The sequence below is a fragment of the Lycium ferocissimum genome, chromosome 2, assembly GCF_029784015.1.
Source record: "Lycium ferocissimum isolate CSIRO_LF1 chromosome 2, AGI_CSIRO_Lferr_CH_V1, whole genome shotgun sequence".
NCBI classification, from domain to species: Eukaryota; Viridiplantae; Streptophyta; class Magnoliopsida; order Solanales; family Solanaceae; genus Lycium; species Lycium ferocissimum.
The window spans coordinates 43,417,910-43,441,751 of record NC_081343.1 but is presented as its reverse complement, the minus strand read 5'-3'; the positions used below and the strand labels follow the sequence as shown (position 1 = coordinate 43,441,751).

The window sequence follows — 23,842 nt, the reverse complement described above, 5'->3', positions numbered from 1 at the left end:
CAAATTCAGTCTGCTAAGTCTTCCCTTAAAGCTATTATTTATATGCAAATTATTGCAAGCCTTAGTTTTCATAGAATTATTTTTCATTTAACGCAACATTTATAAATTCTATTTTTTCTTTCATGCAAATCATTCTACCTTCTACAAATCTATTTTAAATAGCATCATTGCATTTCCACTTAAGCCTTAACAACATTTATAAACATTATTTTAAATAGCATTCTTATATTTTCCTTTAAAACCATAGCAACATTTACAAATTATTTTCTTAAAATTTAAATATCACATTTGCATTTGTAGCCTCAATTAATTAACCTAAGTTTGACCGGTAAACCGTAGTTAAACGGATTTTAAAGGATGCCTAACTCCTTCCCTTTAGGATAATCTAGAACCCTTACCTAGAATCACACTGATTAAGAAGACTATTAACGGAGGTTTAGTTAGGCTTTACCTTAGTTAATAAATTAGGTGCCCTAATTCACCTTAAAAATTAATTAGGTAGCGACTCCTTAAAATAAGCAAAAATAGGAATCTCTAATATGTTATACTCTAAATTAACCCGTTTAAATGGGGTATAACATTACTAACACTAATATTGCAAATGTTTTATATACATTGAGACCATTTTGGTGTAACAAATGTCCTATAATAGTCTAATATAGTGAAAACAAATAAATAAATTGTTTAGTGTTTTGAGCAGTTATTATTGTAGCATAATAAATGAATTACCAAATCAAAATTGTAACACTTTATATCATCTTGAAATATAGAGTTATGTTTTAAAAAGCGTGGATGTAAGGCGAGATGTTTTACATATGCCTCGGCGAAGCATAAGCCCCATGGGTATTTAATTTATAATTTTTTAGAAATTGATAAAATAAACATTTAAATAAAAAAATACATTAAAACTATATTAAAAAAATTAGTACGAAAATGTATAAATCTATAATTAACATGCTAACATGTGCAAGAACCATTAAAAAAATTTGAAAAATGAATGACATAAAGTTGCATTACATCAATAGCATGACTATGATGAAACATAACTAGAGTTGTAAAAATGATACTCTATCCTAATAATTCAAAGATAAAAATGACAATAATATAAAGTTATTGTTTTAAAACCTAATACTAGATGGTAAAATTAATACTCATTATAATACAAATAGCGTAATAGAGTCTTCAATACATTATCTAAACTAGAACAATACTAAAAGAAATTCTAAACTTAAAAAACTATCTTGAAAAAAGATAAAATGAAGAATGCTAAAAAATTCTTGAAGAAAATAAACCATAAAGAAGGAAAATGGAAGCATGTTATGAATTTAAGACATAACTTTTTAATTTGTAGTTTGCACTTTGCATACAAAGGTCTAAAGTGTAAAAGTTACTTCGTAAACAAGAAATAGAAAAAATTATGAATTTAAGATAAATAATTATATATATATTTTTTTTTTACTTTCTAAGATTTTTACTTTGAGGACTTACTATGAGTTACCTTTTGGATATTTAAATTTTTTTAAAAAGATTTATTAAGCAATTTTGGCTCAAATTTGAAAAAGTTCTCGAGGCTTACGTCCCAAGTGAACGCCCAGAATGTTGGAGCTCATGCCTAGGCAAACGCCCGGAAGGTTGGGGTTTACGCTCCACGATACTTACGCCTCTCCTGTACGCCTAGATGCATTTTTGATACGCCTCTCCCCAAGACTCACCCCAAAAATGCCTTTTAAAACATTGCTGTAGAGCGATGCAAGAGGACCTAATAAGAAACTATATACATCCTGTGCTAGCATTTGAAAAAAAAAAAAAAAAAAAAAGAAGAAGAAGAAGAAGAAGCTAAGTCACGTTATAGATTCTTAACTGGTTACAAATGCAAAAAGGTTTGAAAAGCATTAATGTGTTAAATAATATTGTGCAATAGACTACCCTGCAATATTGATACTAAAAAGTATTTGTATGTTATAAAATACATTTTTGTGGGTAATGAGTGATGAAAAAAATTTCAGAAAAAATGTATTAAATTTAGTAGGTTTATTACAAAAAAAAGGAAAAGCTACAAATATCTTTCCACAACTTTGCGATTTAAAGAGATTTACCAATCGTTAAAAAAATAGTGTGCATATACTCTGCCATTATACAAATGATGCAAATATATCCTTTTTCGTAACATAATTCTTTTAATAAAAAAAAAAAGTCATTTTAGGGGTATATCTATATCTTTTCGCAAAGTACAGGGTATATTTGTACATTCTCACGCATGAACTATTTTTGCCTTCTTTAGTTCAACAATTATTTGAATTTATTGATTTAATAATCAAAATTTCTTTTGACACTCATCTTCTTATTAAATATATTAAATGCATCGAATTATTTTTATAAAAATAAAAAATAAATTACAATTTGGCCACTTATAATTATTTTGAAAAAATATAAGCTAACCGAGCCCTACTTGGATGGCGACCCGACCTGACCTGACCCGTACAGGCTTTTTACCTGGGCATACTACAATGCACTAATATTTATCATTTATAGCGATACAACCTATTCTACCAAATATAGCATTTATTTGTTAGTAAGCATATACAAACCCTATTTACACTCCACAATTAGCGTATCAATAGATGATCCTCCCCATAATTAGAGCTATGGTGATGCGATGTTGCGCCGCCTCTGTTGTTTAATGGGGAAGTTACATAAATATAAGTAAATAAGTAAAGTATTTCGTAATCTATCACTATTAACTAAATTACATAATCTATAATATATACTCTATATTTAGGGTATATGTATGATTTTATACCATAAATATAAAAATGTTGCTATGAATAAAATGCTAATAAAAAGGAGTTTCCTATATTAGTGATAACCAAATTAAATACATATTAGAACAAATTAATTAATTTTCTAAACATCCCAAAATACTCTTGCTAGCATTTTAATCCATAAAATAGTATACTACTGTTTATATGTTATATATTATACAATTCCTTGAACAAGTATATATATTCTTGTACTTATATATTACGTATATTTCACTATTATATACTATATATAATATTATTTTTAATGTATATTAACTAGTATATACTATATATAAAATAATTTCTTATATATATATATATATGATTGTTTATATGCGTATATTTTATATGTTATTGTAGAGTACAATTGGTTGGCACATAGAGTAATATATTCATATATTAGGTATGTCGCTATATTATATACTATACACACAAATAATATTATTATATTATATACTATATATAATATACAAACTTAAATATACTAATTTCTATTATTATATTCACAAATATTTTGTTATCATCTTTTCAGTTGAATATACCCATTTGTATATACCATATACTTTTTAAGGTATATTTTCATGTACATTTCTTATACCATATTTCCATATACCATATCTTTTCATGTACTTTTCTTAATATTAATATATTCAAATAATTTCTTTTAGTCACAAAAAAATAATTGAATCATCATCAAGTGAAATTCAAAATAAAAAAAATAAAAAAAGAAGAATAAAAAGAAGGAAACGAAAGAAAAAAAGTCTTTTTAAAATGGTAGATGGAATATGGGATTTGAAGTTGATTTTGTTATGTTTATTTGGAAAATTACATTCTAATGATTTTGAAAGAAAGAGAAAGTAAAAAGTGGATATGCATTAATGGTAGTAACTCCTAAAATTTAAGTATTATTAATATTTTAGGAATGTAAAAAGTTATATTTTTGTAATTAAGAGGTTAAAATTTTGAATAAGTTGTATTTATGTAATTTTTTTAAAAGTAGTTGTAATCTTTTTAATTACTATTTGAAAAAGTTGTGTGTGACTTTCCCTTTTTTAATCCCTCTGATGTTTTGTATAATTCAAAATATTAGTACAAATATGTGACCAAGTGCCTTAGAAATGTATTAAAACGTGTACAAATCGAGGTAATAGTCTATCAAAACTGTATTATAAAAGTATTTGACATGTATTTCTTTCATTTGTAATGCCAAAAAATTGTACAGTATTAAATTTGTATTTGAAATGTTTCCACTGCATTGTTATCATTTTATTTATTGGTGTGTTAAAACAGTATTGAAAATGTATAATATATTTTTTATATCAGATGTTTCATGGTTACACAAACAATGGTAAAAACTATCAGCACATGTATTGAAGTTGTATGTAAAATATATACTTATAATATGTATAATACAAAGGTTGAGGTAAATAACCTATCAAAATTGTATTATAACTGTATTTTTCTATGTATTCTCTAAGTAACGATGCTAAAACTGTATTATATTGTATTAGAAATATTTTCCACTTCTACAATCACTGTATTAGGGTGGAAGATTAAAATATAAATCAGATCATAATAATACATAAAACATACAAATCATAGACAACTCTATTATGTATAGTTTTTCTTGTATACTGAAATTGAACAACACTATCATACAACTTTTATTGTTGCAGCTATTTACTTTGACCTTTAAGAATGAGGTAGACAATCTGACCTATGCAATTTATCAGTCAACATGCCATAAATGAAGATGCAGAACATGGTAATTTCATACTCATTAAAATGCTTGCTAGCTCGAGAACACTATAGACGGAAAATAGCTGATGCTGTAGCATTTTCAGTTACACCCAGAGGCGGATGCAGTAAGATGCTGTAAATTTTTCATATTTATATACATATATTGACTTTTGAACACCTGAACAAATGCAAAATTTGGTTCAATTATTTTTCTAAACACCCTGATTCAAAATCTGGATCCGCCACTGGTTACACCATGGAACGTTGAACCCCAAAATTATATAGTAATTGAATGGTTATTCGAACATTTTAACAGCTCATGTTTTCTGGAGAATAATTCATCAATATGGATCCAGTTAGTAATCAAACAGCACCAATAATAGTGGAGTACATTTTTTCACTGAAGGAAGCCGTTGGGAAACAAACTAAGGTTCAGGCGGTTATAGCGATGGAGAAGAAGTTTCAGACAAGATTCCATATTAATAATACGTGGAATTTACGAAGAGAGCGAACAAGAAAGCCAAGAATGAGAATCTGATTTGAAAATTGTAAGCCTTACGGAGCAAGTTTTAAAATTTGGTGTGATTAATTTGTCCTGATTAAGGATCAGTTAAAGAGGATATTTTAATGCCTAAAAACATGGGATACGTGTTTTCACTAGTTTTTGCTATTTAAGGTAAAGCCTCGCTATATATGGTAATAAAATAAAAATACAATAATAAGTAGCATGGCCATGTAAAAATTCTCCATGCTATCGGTTAAACCCCTAATGCCAACACACCCTTTCCTCTCTAATTTGAAACAAAATCATAAACCCCAATTTGTTTAGCTGTTTACGTTGAATTTTGGCATCTACAGCACAACAATGTAAGAGTATTGCCTCTTTGATATTAAATTTGATTTTAAAGAATACCCAGAATTGAGTTTTTGAGTCTCTCTTTGTTTTGTAAATGCAAATACTTCAATTGTCTTGTTCAGGTTGTAAGAATTATTCCTTTTCTTTTTGGCTTATTCTATTTGATTAATAATACCAAAAATGTAGTTTTGTGTATCTGGCTGTTTGTAATGGGTTATAAGACTTACTATTGATTATTGTGGTTTAAGTTTGAATTCAAGAATACCCATCACTGAGTTTTGTGAGTTTCTGTTTGATTTAGATTGCAAAGATATGATTTTTTGTTGTTGGGTTGGTGCTCTTGGAAAATATTAAATGTTTAATGTGTATTTTTGTATTGAAGGTCGCGATTATGTGTGAAGAATTTGCCCAAGTATGTAGCCGAGGATCGCCTCAGAGAATTCTTTTCTCAGAAAGGGGAAGTCACTGACGCCAAGCTCATGCGTACTTCGTTAAGTTTCTCTCCTTTTTGTTCTTCCGATGTGTTTTTAATAGTAATGTGAGCTGTAGACAACCTGTAGTGCTGTGAATCCCAAATTTGTTGGACTGAAACAGCTATAGAGCATTCATACAGCTAACCACAATTAGCAAAGAACTTCTTGTTGTTGTATAGTAACATTAATGTTTTTCAGTTATTATCAATGGTTTCAGCCAAGATTTGATTCTTTTTACTGGTATATACGAGTTGCTATTTGGTAGTATTGATATTTTGGGGGTATGTGTTTGACTTTGAAATGTATCTGACGTCGAATGATTGTCACTTTAAGCAGAGATGGGAGGAGCAGGCAGTTTGGATTTGTAGGGTTTAGAACAGAGCAAGAGGCTAAGCAAGCTATCAAGTATTTTGACAATTCTTTCATGGATAATAGTCGTATTATTTGTGAGGTATGTCTTTTCTGCTTCAGTTACTATGATATTCTGCTTGGGTGGCTTATATACTTAGCGGAAGAATAAAATGCAAAGCTCTATTCCATATTCCATTATTCTGAAATGAGTAGATATACATAATTAGTTCAGTTACTCCATCTGTCCTATTTTATGTGGCAATACTTTCTCTTTTAGTTTGTCCCAAAAAAGAATAACTTCTTTGTATATATGGAATTACTGTCGTTGTTTGTGTTAGACCACGAGTTTCAAAAGTCTTCCTTTCTTAAATTCCTTGCCAAGTCAAAAACTGCCACATGAACTGGGAAAGTAGGAGTATAAAAGATGACACCTTTATAATTTTTTCTAAGTAACTACTGGAAATCTCATTATATAAGTTCTAAGCTCATGAAGATCTTGTTAACTTTATTGCGTTATTCTATTTTACATCGTGAATTATTTGAATATTTATTTTCATAGGTCGTGGATAATAATTTTGCTATAAGAAAGCAGACATTTATTGGCGATGTGCTTAAATGACACATGACATTCGTTTTCATTTAGCCAGATTGCTAGGAAACATGGGGATCCAAATATCCCTCGTCCATGGAGCAGGCACACTTTAAAGAAACAAGAGAAATTGACAAATGAGGATGAGAATGCAAAATTAAACAAAAGCTCTGAGTCTGCAGGTTTAAAAGGGGACAAAAAGAATAGTAAACAGGAGAGTAAGGATGAGGATCCTCAGCTTCAAGAGTTCCTTGAAGTTATGCAGCCAAGGAGTAAGTCAAAGTTCTGGGCAAATGATGCACTAACGGCTCCATCTCTTTCTCGAAGTAAAAAGGATGGCGATAAGCAATCCCAGGGAAAAGAGACAAACCAGGGAAAAATGGATACTGATGACTCTGAGTTGGACGAGGTTATTAAGAAAGAGGAATCTCTGTCAGATAGTGAAAAATCTGAGAAACCTGATGGCTCCCGTAACGATGAAGTTATGACCGATACAGATTATTTCAAGAGCAGAGTGAGGAAAGATTGGTCTGACTCAGAAAGTTGTGAAGACGATGGTAGTGATAATGAAAGTGACGCTGGAGGTGACAAGAACAGTGAAGATGCAAATGCTGATAATATCCTTGAACCTGATGATACAGAGGAATTGTTGAATGACCTGTTCTCCAGATCTAACAATGAGTCGCTTGAGCCTGCTGACCCTTTATCAAGTGTTAAGGATGAAAAAGAAGAAGATCTGGAGAGTGGACGATTATTTGTTCGTAATCTCCCATACACCACTACGTAATACATCTTCGTTCTTCATTTCCCTTTTTTGGGTGATTTAGTTAACTCGATATGTTGTTCAGTGTAATGACTTCAATGAACCTTATATATGCTCTTGTTAAATAAAGGGTTTATGACTCAGGGAAGAGGAGCTGGAAGAACACTTCAGAGCATTTGGGAATGTCTCACAGGTTCATATTGTTGTTGACAAAGACACAAAGCGGTCCAAAGGAATTGCATATGTTCTCTATGCATTACCAGAATCTGCTGCTAGGTACCTGTCAATCAACATCCAAATTCTAAGCTACTGCACTATTTACCTGCAAGAAGCACACTGTTATGCATGCTATAAATTCTGGGTCCTGTATGTATGTGTCTATTTTGCATGTTCCAGTGCTTCCTTGCATTATTCATTGGTCTTGAAGGGTGGTCAGATGAACACCCTTCGCCGGAAAATTCCACCGAATTTAACTAGTTGTACGTGTCAAATAGGGTAATACAACAAGTTTGCACACCTTGACAGATGTGAGAGCTGCAGCTCAGGCGTGAAGAGTGTGCAAAGTGTCTCGGAGGTCGCGTGTTCGAATCTGTGGTTCAACAGTTCTGATAATTTTTTTTGAAAAAAACTCAGTTGGAGTTGCTTTCTATTCTCACATGAAAAGCACCAACCTTGCTTTAGAGTACACTGGAGTCTCCGGACTGAGACCATTATCTAAGTCCATCTAAAGTTACCATTTAGTTAGGACTATTATACATATTTTTTGAAACTTAGATTCTTCTTTTTTCATTTTGTGGAGTTAGAAAATCTTTTTTAAAGAAGCATGTTCTTCTTTTGAAGTTGTAATATATATCTTTAAAAAATGCAACAATTAAAAGCTTAAGGGGGGTCAACGTAAAATGATCTTCTTAACCATTCATTGGAGTAAACAATTGCCATCTCTACTCACGTCAGATTTGAAAGTTCTTCCATCTTAGGTTGAATAAGATTGACTCTTTTTTTTTTTTCAATTAAAGACTAGTCAATAAAATAATAGCTATGCTTTTCCTTTTTGCTCTGTTGTTATATTGTTGCTCTTTTTCTTTTTGTTCTTTTGCTTGGTTTGGGTGATTTGTGTTGTGGAATTATTCCTCATTTAGATAGGTTACAAGTCTTTTGAGGTTTCTGGAAGGGAAAAATATTTTATGATTTAACTAAATATACTTTAGTTTCCTTTTTTGGTGCCCATGAGGTCCCTATTTGTGTAGAACCTTGAGTTTCTTCTATTGAGAACCATATTTGGATGTAGGTTCTCTTTTTTTTGGGTATACTTGTATACGGCTTCCCCCTATTCTGGATAAACCATTTACCTTATAAAAAAAAACCTGGTTATTTTTTTTTTTTTTTACTTGAGTATGTGTCTATTTTGCATGTTCCAGTGCTTCCTTGCATTATTCATTTATTGTTTCTTCCAGGGCCTTAGCAGAGCTGGACAATTCCCATTTTCAAGGACGATTACTTCATGTTATGCCAGCAAAACAGAAAATTTCTCCAGAGAAGACAGAGTAAGTGGTGTTTTCCTGGTCTTTTCAGTTTTCATATCCATTGAGATTGTTATTTAGTCATATATGCCAAGAGAAGCTCTCTCTTTTTTCTTTTTAATTTAGGATGTACTATGCTATAATAAGATGGTCGTTTATTACTCTGTAGGACAGTTGCTAATACCAAGCAATCTTCAAACACATTTAAGCAGCAGAGACAAGAGGAAAAGAAGGCATCTGAAGCTAGTGGAAACACACGATCTTGGAATACTCTGTTTATGCGGCAAGACACTGTATGTACACTATCAAATATTATAAATTGAAATCCATCTTTTCCGTGATGCTGGTGCTCCTGTTTGCTAGAAACTATAAGATCAACTGGTGATTTTATTATGCTTCTACATGTCTCATGTGAGTTGGGATGCTCCTTGGTTTATCTGGATTCTTGTAACTTGTAACAAAAACACATCTCTAGAGATGTTACTGTGTATCATGATAAGTATGTTTTGCTTACAAAAGCAAGTTATCTCTTAGTTAAAAACAATAAGATACAGTGGAATTGTAAAAAAAAAAAAACGAAAAAAGTGAAATATCAATTTTCTAGTTTGTCATCTCTATCAGTCTTAGCCCAGTGGTTCCACCATCCATCTTTCTTATCTCCGTCAGTCGAATCTTTGTAGTATTCTTCTGAGGTATTCCTTGTGCCATTCCGGTAACCAACACACTTTTGCAAGTCACGCTAAACGTGCACCAATAGAAATCTAAACTAGGTAAGCACAATTTGACCTAACGTTGCTATTGTCTCGTATAATTATCACTATTATTATACATATTTAACTTATTTTTCACTTTTATTTTTATTTGGTATGATATGACATGAGTTGAGTTTAAAAGGAGAAACAGGGTCAATAAGGATTCATTTCCGACCTCAACTTGTTTGGACTGAAGCACAGTTGTTGTAGAGATGCTTCATAGTTCATGCCGGTCAACTTACAAATAATAATGGCTCATGGTTATTCATGGTATCTAAAAAATTAAACCTTGTGATTAATTGTTTTAGGGTTGTTAACTTGAGTCTAAATGAAATAATCAGAGTTTTGGGAGTTGTCCTTCTATTCCCTGCAACATGAGAACAGCCATCATTATCAAGTGCAGTGCCCTTCTAGAATTTGTCTTTTGAATTTGTATTTCTGGTGTAAAAGTAGTGTCATGGAAAATATGGAGTAATATATTAACTTTCTTTAGAGATAGTTCTTCACATCTTCTGCTTCCTCTTTTGTATCTTTTTCGTACTTTTTGTTACTTTTCTAATAAAATATTACCTTGTCAAAAAACAAAGGACACCATTTGTTAGGTTTCTGTAAGGAGTAAGGATTTCATCATATATGGATTATTAGTGTGGGGATTGTAGTGTAGGGATTGTAGTGTAGGTATTAGCAATCCGAAGAAAATTGTCCCAAAGTAGTTGACACTTTAGGAATTCAAAACTAAATGACAAGGATTATTATTTGTTGAATGATAGATATACTACTTTCTAAGTATTACACAATGTTTGGATTTGTTATATATTGTTTTTCTTACTATTATTGAAGTGTATTGTATGGTATTGTATTTTTTGATTTTAATGTTTGGATGTTGCTATCATTTCCCATCATTACATTATCTCACATCACGATTTGAAGGAAAACCTACAAAAAATAATACATAAAAAGGTAGGGTAAATGATAAAATAGAATTATTAGATAATAAAAATGAGAAAAAAAGATAACTGACATCCAAACATTGTACAACTCATAAAATGGGACTTTTCATCGTTATGTCATGATGGATTTAACGATACGATACATTAAAATTTAACAATCAAAACAAACATTTTATTTGAACTAACAACACAGTACGATACGATAGGTAATACCTTGTATTAATTGTTTTCTTAATGGTCGTGAAAAGAGCTAAAGCCATAGTTAAAATGAGAGGCAAGGAGTATCAATTTGTATTAGTTCTTCACATCTTCTGCTTCCTCTTTTTCTTTTTCGTTTGTTATCTATCCTTAGAGACTGTTTGTAGCTATGTAGGGATTCTTAATACATGGATTAGTAGTGTGGGGATTGTAGTGTAGGTATTAGTAATACGTTGAGTAATGCAAGGATTATTTCTTGTTGAATGATTGATATACTACTAAGTAGTACACAATGTATAATTTAGATTATTTGTTTTTTAAATAAAAAAAAAAATCTTACTATTATGAGAGTTAGTTCTGTCATTTTAGAATTTTAATATGTTGCTAATACACGCATCCTTATCCCACATTCTACGCTGCATAAAATAATACATAGATTTCTGCATTACTAGACATGTATTATGTATGAGGAAAACAATAACTGACATCCAAACATTGTACAACTCAATGCGGATTTTTTCTGGAAATTAAATTTCCTCAAGCCCAACCAAACATGGTACAAATGGACGTTGGATGTTTTTTTTGGGGAGGGGCGCTGTGTACAGCAACTTTTACAGATCTTTGATGTTTTGCCTTAATAGACTGGGTTTATCTTTTTTACATTTGATCAGATTTGAGTTACTTTAGTTCCTATATTATGCTTCTTGTAAGATGATTTGGTTGATCAAATCTTTTTAGCTATCTTATATTCTTATTACTTGTCTGATCAATTTCTGAAATGCTTCATGATCTTTAATTACTTATCTTTGGGTTGGGTATGCATCATACCGTGTCAGCGTTTGGACTTGTTCTTGAATGTAAAAATGATCTCCTTCTGGTCTTTGAAATATATTAGGTTGTTGAGTATACTGCAAGAAAATTTGGTGTGAGTAAAAGTGATCTTCTTGATAGAGAAGCTGATGATCTTGCTGTACGTATAGCATTGGGTGAGACTCAAGTAATAGCGGAGACAAAAAAGGCTCTTGCGAAATCTGGAGTTAATATTGCTTCATTGGAAGAATACGCTGCTGGAAAAACTGATGGAGCGAAACGAAGCAATCACGTTATTCTAGTTAAGAACTTGCCTTATGGTTCGTCAGAAGGTGAACTTGCGAGTATGTTTGGGAAGTTTGGGAGCCTGGATAAGATTATTCTTCCTCCTACCAAAACCTTAGCTTTGGTATGTGCTTTTATCTTTGTAGCCTTTGGTCTTAAATGACTATTCTTGAACTGTAATGGTTCTCTTTCCGCTTTGCCCTGCAATAGGGTGATAGTCACACTCTTTTCTTTCAAAAGATTTACCTGCAAAAATTTCTGGTTGGATATTGATAGATCAAGGTTCTGTTATGTTGAGTATTATGTGAATTAGTTGGACATAACAAGCTGTTTCTGTGATTAATAACAATCAGGTTGTCTTCTTAGAGCCGGCGGAAGCACGTGCAGCTTTCCGGGGTCTAGCATACAAACGTTTCAAGTAAGTGTATACAATCATTTCTTGCTTTTAATACTAGTGATTTTCTTAGTTGAACAAGTAGCAGTATATGCAAAAATGAAATTTCATGATATGATTCATAACAAACCAAGATTAGGATAGCTTTAGTATTGGGATAATACACAATTACACTCATCAACTTATTGCGGATATTCAACTATACACTTCAACTTTGCTAGGGGCCTATTACCCCCTTATGCTTTCCGGAAGTGTAATAAATGCACCCTCCCATGAAACTACCAGATTTGTGTCGGATGGTGAAATAACGTTCTTGACACGTGTTTTCACCACTTAATTTTTTATCCCTTTTTTTTGCCTTCTTTTTTGTTTCTTTCTTCCTCCACCTCTGCTCAATGGGGTTAAGGCGACTCTCCCCCAATCTAAACCTTGTGCCTTCCTCTCACTCCAACTCCGGTAATTCCTTTGTCACTGATAGTGATAAGTAATATACCCTCGTGTTATCGAAACAAGGTGTATTTATGTTATCTCAGTTTCTGCTAGTCAGAGAAGACTCAGAATAGAATTATGAAGCCGTGGAAAGAGAAGAAGGGAATTCATTATATTTTTAATTTTGTTCTAGAGAATTGCGAACCCTTGAACATGTACTAGACTTCCGTTTCCTGAGTTTAAGTTCTGTGCTGGTCTGCTGGATATGGATTTGCTGGAGTTGTACTGCCATTTGTAACTAGTTACGAAAATAATTGGTGCTTTTATCATTATTACAGAAGTAGACAATACTGATGTACATAACCAGACATATACAAATAAATTTAGAAGAAACAAAAAATCTAGCTCCACCAGAATTTTGGCTTCTAATAACTGTCCCAAGATCAGCTTATAAAAAAAAAAAAAAAAAAAAAAAAAGATAGCTATTCCAAGATCTCGCTATCAAAAAAAAATAAAAATGGATAGCTATTCCAAGATCCCCCTGATGATTTTCACTGTTCCTTTCCTTCTCTTTTTGTGTGATTTTGTCATTGAAAATAGACAACTTCAACTTGGCAAACCAAAGGTTTTCGACCATCTGGATTTCTTTTTGGTCAAATCTTAGAATTTGGTGAAGCCAATAAAAAATCTGTGGGTCTTTGTGTCCTTTGGTTATGAGGAAGAGAAGAGCGTGATGACTGAAAATATCTTAGGGTTCGATTAGGAAGTAGCAGAGTTAACATGGCCGCTGGGGTCAATCTCAGGGCTATGCCGTTGGAATTTCTCCAATCAACCACACCAGCAACACATCCAGCAGAGAGAAGGCAACAAGGAGGAGAAAATAATAGAAAAAAAGAAAAAGAAAAAGAGGTTTAATTTTTTGTGCTTTTAGTTTTTTCACGTGCTTGGGGTGGAGTGTGTACACTTTTTTTTTGCCACGTCAGCAAAAATGGTTTTAAAAAAAAAAAAAAAAAGAAGAATAGTTGGTTTTGTTGGTTGGGGGGGGGGGGGGACCTTGCAGAATGTTAAGTGTGAACTATATCAGAGAGGTATTTACGTATTATCCTTCTAGTATCTTGAGCAGTGCCATGCAGTGGCAATGTCGTGATTGTTCGGACTCTTGCTTTCGTATAGCTTTTCAGTTTCTTTTGACCAATGGTTGAGCTATTTCTTTTTGAGAAATTTAGTTAAAAGAATAGGGTACGCCCTCAGCAGCCGTCTTATGAATAGTTGCAGTTGTGGACTTACGATTCATGTTGTATAAGCTATCAGATTGAGTGATACGAGCAATTGTGGGAGCCTCGGGGAGATATCCACCAAAGGAACCCCTCTGAGTTCCTAAATTTTCTTGCTTCTGAAAGTTGCGAAGTAGTCAACTCATAGTGGGCATTGATTTACATTTCCTGTTTTAGAAATTGCCTTGCAATTTTAGATGTTGCGAGATTGAGATTTCTCCTAGCTTGCTTTTTGTTCTTTCTAGAATATATCATTTTTGCTGCGTTTCATACTCAATATATTTTGATTGAGTCTTGAAAGTATGGAATTATGAAGTAAATTTTGTCCCTTATGCAGGGACACTCCCCTTTATTTGGAGTGGGCTCCTGGAAATATTCTTGATCAAACAAGTGATTCGGAAAATGCTCTTATTGTTGAAGATGATGCAAAGAGAGTGCTCCTAGAGCAACAAGTGGAAGGTGTAACAGATCCAGATGTTGATCCTGATAGAGTTGAGGTATATGAACTGCAAAACCCATGTTTCCCATCTTTATATAGAGTATACATTGGTGCTAAGTCCCAACTCTTGTATGAGTCTACTTGCTAGCTGTTTATATCTACTTGAGTTGTATAGACTAATGTCTAGCTAAGTCTGTTGTCATTAATCTTTGCTTGTGGGTTATTTCTGTCTGTTGTTCATTACCATATGCCGAAACCGCAAATAAAAGCATTCTTGATGCTGTCACTTCTGTCAATCAATGGTCTGTCATTATGCACTTGCTGTGCCCTGACATGTTTTGGCCAAGTCTTGACATGGAAGGAAGGTGATGAAGAATCCAAGGCGGAAAAGAACCCAGATTAATCCTATCAAATGATCATACACAGAAAAGAAGAGAGTATCTGAAGACATGTCTTGTGGGGAAGTTTGCCAGTTGGGTGGGTTCTATGGATTTGGTTACTTCTTGGGCTGCGGAGGCTTGGAGAATAAAGAAGGAGCTGAAGGTGTCAAAACTAAGAGATTCCATTTTCCTATTCCGCTTCACATCGGAAATGGAAACAACCAGGGTGATTGAGGAGGGGCAAAGGTGGATGAATGGAAAGTTTATGAGACTGGAGAGATGGTATGACAGCTCTGGCTGTGTCAAAGAGAATACAAGGGAAGGTTGTGTTGTGATCAACATTGTTGGAGTCCCAATACACTTATGGTGTGTGGACTAAACAAGTCTTACATATATATTCAAGTTTTTAGTTTGCTTGTAATCAACTATGGCCTGCATATGAATCAAAGTGGTTTTTGATGGATTATGGTAGATAATCTGCATGTCAAGGATTGGGAGAAAGATAGGTTCACAGAAAATCAGAAATAAATAATTTTTAAATATGAACTGTACTCTTGGTATCAGCAGACTGTTGAATACTCATGGTCTCATGGCATGCTGGTTCAGCTGCTCCACTATTACCAAAGAATCATGCTAATTCCCTTTACCAAAAAGGCAAAAACCAAAAGAGTTCAGTTATTGGAAATAAGTATAGGGAAGAGCATTGTAGTTTTAGAAATTCCTTGTTGCCTCTTTGTTTGTTCTTCTAACTGCCTTGATTTCCCAAGTTTGTTTCTTGTTTCATTAACCAAATGATGTTCCTGTTTGACACCTTTCCAGTCACGATCACTGTATGTCAAGAACCTAAATTTCAAGACGTCGGATGAGAGTTTAAAGGAGCATTTCACTAACCACATAAAGGATGGGCGAATATTAAGTGTGAGGGTAAGTTCTTTTGGCTCTTTTTAACTCTGAGATTTTTCCTATCTTAGCAGAGTATTTCCTTCCTGCTGCATGAGAAAATAACTCGTCTTCCTTCAATACCTGTTAATATTATTCTGTGAAGGTGAAGAAGCATCTAAAGAATGGAAAAAATGTCTCTATGGGTTTTGGATTCGTTGAGTTTGATTCTGTTGATACAGCAATCAATGTTTGCAAGGATCTGCAGGTAATATTTCTGATTTTTATTTTAACTTTCTGCTCATACATCTTGTGCTCTTATAACTAACTTTTCAACTTCCCTCTTCTTGTCATTCAGGGAACTGTTTTGGATGGGCATGCACTTATATTGCAACTTTGCCACACTAAGAAGGATCAAGTACCAAAGAAAGCTGAGAGTGATAAGAGTTCAACTAAGTTGCTTGTTAGGAATGTTGCTTTTGAGGCAACTGAAAAGGATCTCAGGCAACTATTCAGTCCATTTGGGCAGGTACTTCCTCTAACTGTTGGTAACATATGTAGTAAAAAGGTGATACTAGATTTTCCTGTGTTGGAAGTGTCAAATCTAGAGGTTTATTGAGGATAAATACTGCGAGGCACAAGGATGCATTATATCCTGTGCAATTTCATTTTGATTCCACGTGAGCCACTTCTTTCTGTGGAACTCATAGAATTGCTCTAATGCTGGTCTTTTGGTCTGAATAATCAAAACTGACTTTTACCTAATAATAAATTATTATTATTATTATTATTATTTCATAATGGTGGTATCTGGGGTAGTTTGCCTACAACTCGACTATTCCACCAGGTACCTGCACTGGTACAGAAGAGGGGTGGGGAAAGATGAGGTATGATGATCTGTTACCTTGTCAAAAAAGAAGAAGATGAGGTATGATGCTAGCTTGGATATGATGTAGAAGAAACAGAAGAGGGGTGAGGAAAAGATGAGGGATGGATGAAGAGGGGAAAAACCGGGGAAGGATTGATGTGGCTTAGTAGCCACAAGTGACAAACTTTGCGGATAAGTAAATTAGCTTAAAGGTTGTGCTCCCTTGCCCTTTGGCTAAATCTTGAGATCCAACTGTATAAAATTTGTAGTCATATGATCCTTGGCTCTTGATCGTTCTAAAATCCTTTGAATACTACATATTCTTTTGGGAGAAGGGTCAAAAATACCCCTCTACTTTGGAAAAAGGGCTAAAAATATCCTCCGAACTTATTTTGGGTCAAAAATACCCTTCCCGTCCTTAAAGTTTTCAAATATACCCCCGCCTTGACGGAAATTATCCGCCAAAATAACCCGAAATCATTTTTTAAACCTTGCTCCATCATTTAAACCCGACCCAACTAAATAATAACCCATAAGATCCCCTTATTTGAAAACTTTAAGGACGGGAAGGGTATTTTTGACCCAAAATAAGTTCGGAGGATATTTTTAGCCCTTTTTCCTAAGTAGAGGGGTATTTTTGACCCTTTTCCCTATTCTTTTTGCTGTGATTTATAATTTTTGATTGAAAAAAGAAACAGATTAAACTATAGGGTCTTTTTTCAGCCCTACTTCAACTTTGCCTGATAGACTATTTTATCCAAATTTAAGTGGGCATTCAGGATTCTCTCCGTTTTTTAAATGTTTTTATTCAAGAGTCCAGTGATAGTGGAATGTGTTGTCCAGTGATAGTGGAATGTGTTATGGAGATCATTAGTCTGAAAAATGTTGATTTCGACAGAGTGATGCACGTTAATTAGCAGGTGATCTAGACACTAGGAGCTAGGGCTAGAAAAAAAACCATTATGATGCTTTGGTTCCTTTCAAGGTCTGACCTACACTTTTTTGTTTGTTTTGCGTTCGTCATCATGTTTTCTCATAGCTATTTATCTCAATGTCTTTTCCGTTGACCTCAAATTAAAATTCATCCTACAGATTAAGAGTTTAAGGCTGCCGATGAGGTTTGGGAACCATAGAGGATTTGCATTTGTAGAGTTTGTCACAAAACAAGAGGCAAAGAACGCCATTGAAGCTCTATCCAATACTCACTTGTATGGGCGCCATTTGGTATGTCATCTTGCAACTCAGACATTGTATATATCTACCTAAATATCACTGAATGATATGTTATGTGTATGTTACATCTCAGGTTCTGGAGAGAGCCAAGGAAGGTGAGAGCTTAGAGGAATTACGTGCTCGCACAGCTGCTCAGTTTAGTACTGAGCAAAATGGGTTTCAAACTAGTAAACTATCAAAGAAGAGAAAGCAAATGGCTATATTGGACGAAGGGAGCTTTAAATTCGAGCGAATTGCTGATTAATACTTCACAACTTCTTCATATGTAACATGAGGCTGAGCTTTTTTCTTTCCCTTATATCCCCAGTCAGTGGTCCTGTATAGGTTAAAACTACTAAATTTGCAATGTTACCTGTTTCAAAAAAAACTACTAAATTTGCTGTCCTAGTAGCAAATGGTACTAAGGTCAGAGCTTGTTCAATTGTTCTCACTGAGTAGAAGTGTCAATGTTAGAATGTGGGTGGCACTTGAGAGTTCTCTTGGTTTACTAAATTAGCCATTTTTTGTTTGTGATATGATCCAACTCAGCACTTGTTTGCAATTTTGTCATTAGTGTCATGTTTGGATATCCTCCTCAGTTTGTATTGTAGTTCGTGAAAACTTTCCACAGGCACTGCTGCAAAGGTCATTTTTTTGCACGGATTGCCCTTCTTTTGGGGTGGTCTTCAAATTTTGCCCCTTATATTTATGGTTTTTAAATTATGCACTTTAATTTTTGCTCGCATTACAAAGCGTTCGCGCAGAAATCATGGTTACGGTTGAACTCCCACTCAAGCATAAATTAAAAAAAAAAAATTGCAAGGCAAGGTTTGAGTCGTGTGTATGCCGGATCCGGTATAAACTTGTGAAGGAATTACCAAAGTTATTGGGCAGCATACTGTACCTTAGTACTTGGTAAACATAAGTGATGGCATCTTTTATGGGCAAACTTTTAATGGACAAACTTTAGTTAAGTTGCTAAAAGTCTTTTAATTATGTCTTGTGAAATGGAGACTTTTAGTTAAAACGCAGTAAAAGTATGATTATTTTTTTAAAAATAAAAAGTGAAGATGTAGGAAAAGTTATCACCTTTTAGTTAAATAATCTTACTTGTAAGACACTAGAAAAGGTTGAGCAACCAAAGTTTGTGAATAAGTATATCGGATTAAACTTGTTTCAAAGTTATCCACATCTTATGCCAATCACCCATAAGACAAAGTATCTGCATTCCGGAAGCTAAAAAGTAATTCTTAATAAGTGTCTTGGGCATGAAATTTAAACTGCTGTTTTGCGATTTTTTTTTAAAATTTTGGTGAGTGAGAGTTGGAATCCATTGGTTTAATAGAAGGAACGAAAATTTAAAGATTTCAAATATGAAAAAGAAATTTAAAATACCCCAAAAGAAGGGCAATTCATTATTGTTTATGCTGGTCTGTGATAAAAAGATCAAAGTAGGTAAACAAAGTTGGATCCCTTGGATGTTTCTTCTGGATTATTTTAATAGTGAAGATGTAGGGTCACCTAAATAATCTTACTTGTCACTAGGGTTAGTAAAAGATTATTGTTTCTTATCCACCAAAACCAAAAGAAGTGTGCTGACATGGGGATGGATTTATTATCACCCCAGTGTCAAAGTTGAGAACAGTGAATTTCTTGGTTTATTAAAAAAAAAGACTTGAACTTGATTACATCTTTTAAAAGTGATTAAAGTCTGAAACCAAAGACAATTGTTTGTTTGAGTCCAAAATTCTTGGTTCATTAAAGTCTAACAAAGACTCCAGAGAAATGAAAGAAAATAAAGAAAGACAAGAAGTAGGTGCTGACATTCTGAATAGCACAGTTTTTTTCATGTGCGCATTGAAAGCAAAAAGAACCAAGTCATGAGTTGGTAATTTTGGCATTGCAACAATTTTTTAAACAAAGAGTTAAATGTCAAAAACATACCTTAACTATCATTTTTTTTTAATTTCATACCTAAACTATCATAAGGTTGAGAAAACTATCTAAACTATCACTATCTAGTTTATAAAACATACTTGAATTAAATGTGTGAACTCACTCTCCAAAAGGCAAGTGAAGCTAAAATTTTCTCATAAAAATTGTCCACATGGCATAAGTAATGCTATGGTGGCACCTACATAGAAATTAAAAACAATATTTTTTTATAAAAAAATTTGAATATTTTTTTAAAAAAACTGCATTATTTTGTTTTAAAAGAATCAGCATTTAAAAAAAATCTGGATTTTAAAAAAAAATGAAAAAAAAATTTGTAAAAAAATATCAAAAAATTTAGAAGACAATTATTGTTAACCAAGGAAAATAATTCGTAATAAAGAAAAGATTCACTTGGACCAAAAAAACCCGTGCTCAAAATATTTTGATTTTCGAGCACAGAGTTTTATAAAAAAAAAAAATTAAATGAATTCAAGTAGAGTTTTTTCGAACGTATCAATAAGCTAGACCCATACTGCGAGTTGTTTCAGGCCATAAATAAACTCGGACCCTCGCTTTTTGATAGGAGTAGGTGCTTGCTAGGGCAGGGCACTTTTCATTCTTCATTTGAAACTAATAAGTGTCAGGTCGGGGATTTCTGCCTTGTTATCAAAAAGAAATCAGAAAAAAAAATTATTTAAAAAATGGAAAAGTTGATTTTTTTTTTTTTAAAATGTGAAAACTAAATAATCGATTTTGTTATTTAAAAAAAAAAAAAAAACTTTTCCATTTTTAAACTATTTTTTTTATTTTCTATAATTTTTTTTTTCACAAAAATTATTATTTTTCTGTTTGTTTTTTAAAACAGATAGTTTTTTTTTTTTTTAATTTCCATGCAGGTGCCATTGTGACATTATTTATCCATAGGTGCCATTGTGACATTATTTATCCACATGGACAACACTTGGCAACATTTTTATATAAAATGGAGAATGTAGATCACATGCCATTCAAGAATAATTTGAGGCGTGTTTTGCGAACTAGATAGTGATAGTTTAGGTAGTTTTCTCAACCTTCTGATAGTTTAGGTATGAAACTAAAAAAAAAGTGATAGTTGAGGTGTGTTTCTGACCCTTATCTCTTAAACAAATTCTATATGTTCATTGACTAAAGAGCATCAGATATTTCTCTTATTTTAATTAAGTAATTATTTTCAGCTACAATTTCTCTCGAGAAAATAACACTGATACTACTTTACCGGTTAGATTTACATTATTTTTCTTTTCTTTTTATGTTAATTTTTTGGTGTTGGTAAAATATGTCTTAAAACCAAAAAAATCACTTTTTTTTTTTATAATGGTAAAAAACACACCTCAAGTCTACTAAACTATCAGGTGTTTGCGTTTTCTATTTAGACTATCATAAATTATTTATCAAATTACACCTCGACTAGTATATGATGGTGCCTGATGTACTTTTTTTATTTTTTTTATTGTTTTAAAATGGTGCCAAATGACACTCCACACGGATAATTAAATGAATTAATTAAAAAAATTAATGAAATAAAATAAGAGATAATGATCAAAAACACATATGAAGTATCACTTGTTTGCGAGTTTTCAACACTATTAGATATTGGTCAAGGTGTATTTTGATAAATAGTTATTAATAGTTTAGGTAGAAAACACAAATATTTGATAATTTAAGTGTATTATTGATAAATAATTAAGGATACTTCAGATAGAAAACTTATACTTGGCGTGGTTTTTATCATTATTTTATTTTATTTTTTTGTCGAAGGTTCCCTTCAAGGGGATCATTTTATGCTTAATTATAGTTCGAAATTTCAACTTTTCCATTGACAAAAAAGTGGAGAGTAGACCATTTTTCAGTGGGTTACAGCCCAAAGAATTTCTTGGTGAAATCTTTCAAAAAAAATTGTTTATTTTTTCTCCTGAAAAACCTTTCTTTATCCCCTCTTGTTTTCTTTAACCCCTTTTGTCCACACTTAACATTTCTTTTACTGTTTTGGGGGCAATTCATTTGTTCACCATTTCATTAAATTGGGTTTGCATTTCTGGTCCTTGTGCCTTGTTTGCTTCTTTCTTCAACTGGGTATGCCTTAAATTTTAGTTAATTTTTGTGGTTTCTTTAGGGTTTCAATTCTTTTTCTTGAAATTATTAAGTTACATGATTCTTTTATTTGTGGATTTACTTATAAGTGTATTTTTCTGTGTTGTTGCTTGTTCTGTTATGAGATCCCAATTCATTTTTGTGGGTTTTTAGTATTTGATATGTTACTTTATTGTAAGTGATATTATAGTTTGCTGCTTTGTGAGAATTACTAGCATCATTTTTCTTTGTTGGTATTCTTTAATTTTTGTGTTCTTTTATTCTGCTTGTAGTGTACTATTGAGATCTTGCTCTTTACTGGTTTTTGGTGGGACTTAGTGTTTTGGATTTGGATTTCCTGTTAGTGGACTACATTGATTATAAGGGTGTGTTTGGTAATAAAGCATGATGCAAATGAGTGCTTTTATGATTCTTCCTCCTTTGGTCTTTTTATATGAAAGTTTTGCATTGTAACTTTTATTCACCTAGGAAATATTTCTGTAATAGAAAATAGTAAAATTTATCGTCCACTCGCAAATATTAGAGTCCATTTGGGTTAGCTGATGGGATTTACTGTTAGTGGACTACTTTGACTAAAAGTTGGTGTAAATTTCCAGGTTCATTTGTGATTATATTTGTTTTTAGTGATTTCTTGATTTAATTTTCTGTTTGTTCTGAATCTTGATAGAGGCAATGTCGCAAGGTTATGCGATTGAGCTCTACTTTGATCCTGCACTGGAAAACCAGGTCCTGAAGGCGTGGAATGTATTGGCTCGGCGCCAGATCAGCACTCAACTTATTGAGATTGAGTCGAGACCTCACATTACCCTCTTCTCGAGTCCCTATTTTGATCCACCAAAGCTTGAGAACATTGTAAAGAATTTTTCATCCAAGCAAGAATCTTTGCCTCTGTCCTTTGGTTCAATTGGAAGTCTCCCAAGTGATGACAATGTTCTGTTTCTTGCCCCAACTCCAACTTTGTCTCTCCTTCAGTTCCATTCTCAGTTGTTTGATGCTATGAAAAAGGAGGGAATTGAGATTGCGGAGGAGCATCGTCCTGATACATGGATTCCTTATTGCCCCGTCGCTGAAGAAGTGCCTAAAACTCGTATGGGCGAGGCATTCACTGTTTTGAGGGATCTGAAATTACCTGTTGCTGGATATGCTATGGAAATTGCACTTGTTGAGTATCCTCCAGTTCGTGAAGTATTTTCTTTTGTGCTTGGTAATACAGTTGAACCATGAGGCTTCAGACATGTAATTCTGTTGATTTTAGTTTAGGCTTTTACCTTCCTTTCCTATATTGCTGCTATTGTAGAAACTGATGTAGATGGTTAAGAGTGCTATTATCGTTGCTAAATGATCATCTGCTTTGATGAAATATTAAAGTCAGTTCTGGCTCTTTTCTTATTGTTCGCACTTGCAATTGAGATTTTCATCTCTTATGTCCAGTGTTGGTGATAATAACTTGCTTGCTTTTTTCTTATCAATGGAAATTCTCTGGTGGACCTCTATTACTATTGAGACATTATTTGCCTATGTGTTCTATTTTGTAAATCTTGAACATGGTTTTCGCTTTTGTTTTCTACTTTGTAAGTCTTGAATGTGGTTTCTTTCATTCGAATGTAGTATATTTTAGTTCTTGATAAGTTTAACAGCTTGAATCATGAGAGGTAAATTTTCTTGTGTTTCATAATGTTGACTTTGACACTATTGTCTACATCTTCTAATTTGCAAGTCTCAAAGATCATGTGCTTTCTTTAGATTGTAAGATATTCTAGTGCTTGTTGATTTTCATATGATTGAATCATGTGAGGGAATTACAGAAGCAACTA

The 23,842-nt window shown here is 32.9% G+C and overlaps 2 protein-coding genes across 2 annotated transcripts; both read left to right on the top strand.

Annotated features, from left to right (window-relative positions):
* Positions 1-5,777: 5,777 nt before the first annotated feature.
* On the top strand, positions 5,778-18,318 carry LOC132038579 (uncharacterized; the record flags this gene model as incomplete). The annotated part of the gene is made up of 14 exons (XM_059429233.1): positions 5,778-5,887; positions 6,207-6,321; positions 6,869-7,593; positions 7,718-7,849; positions 9,028-9,117; positions 9,263-9,386; positions 11,889-12,212; positions 12,442-12,506; positions 14,523-14,682; positions 15,824-15,928; positions 16,050-16,151; positions 16,242-16,412; positions 17,844-17,975; positions 18,058-18,318. Coding segments are annotated over 14 exons (2,526 nt in total), but the record flags the coding sequence as incomplete, so codon positions are not given.
* A 3,426-nt stretch (positions 18,319-21,744) lies between these two features.
* On the top strand, positions 21,745-23,410 carry LOC132038573 (uncharacterized). The gene is made up of 2 exons (XM_059429226.1): positions 21,745-22,010; positions 22,698-23,410. Exon 2 carries the CDS (start codon positions 22,701-22,703, stop codon positions 23,250-23,252), a length of 552 nt encoding a protein of 183 aa, XP_059285209.1. The 5' UTR covers positions 21,745-22,010; positions 22,698-22,700; the 3' UTR covers positions 23,253-23,410.
* The last annotated feature ends 432 nt before the right edge of the window (positions 23,411-23,842 follow it).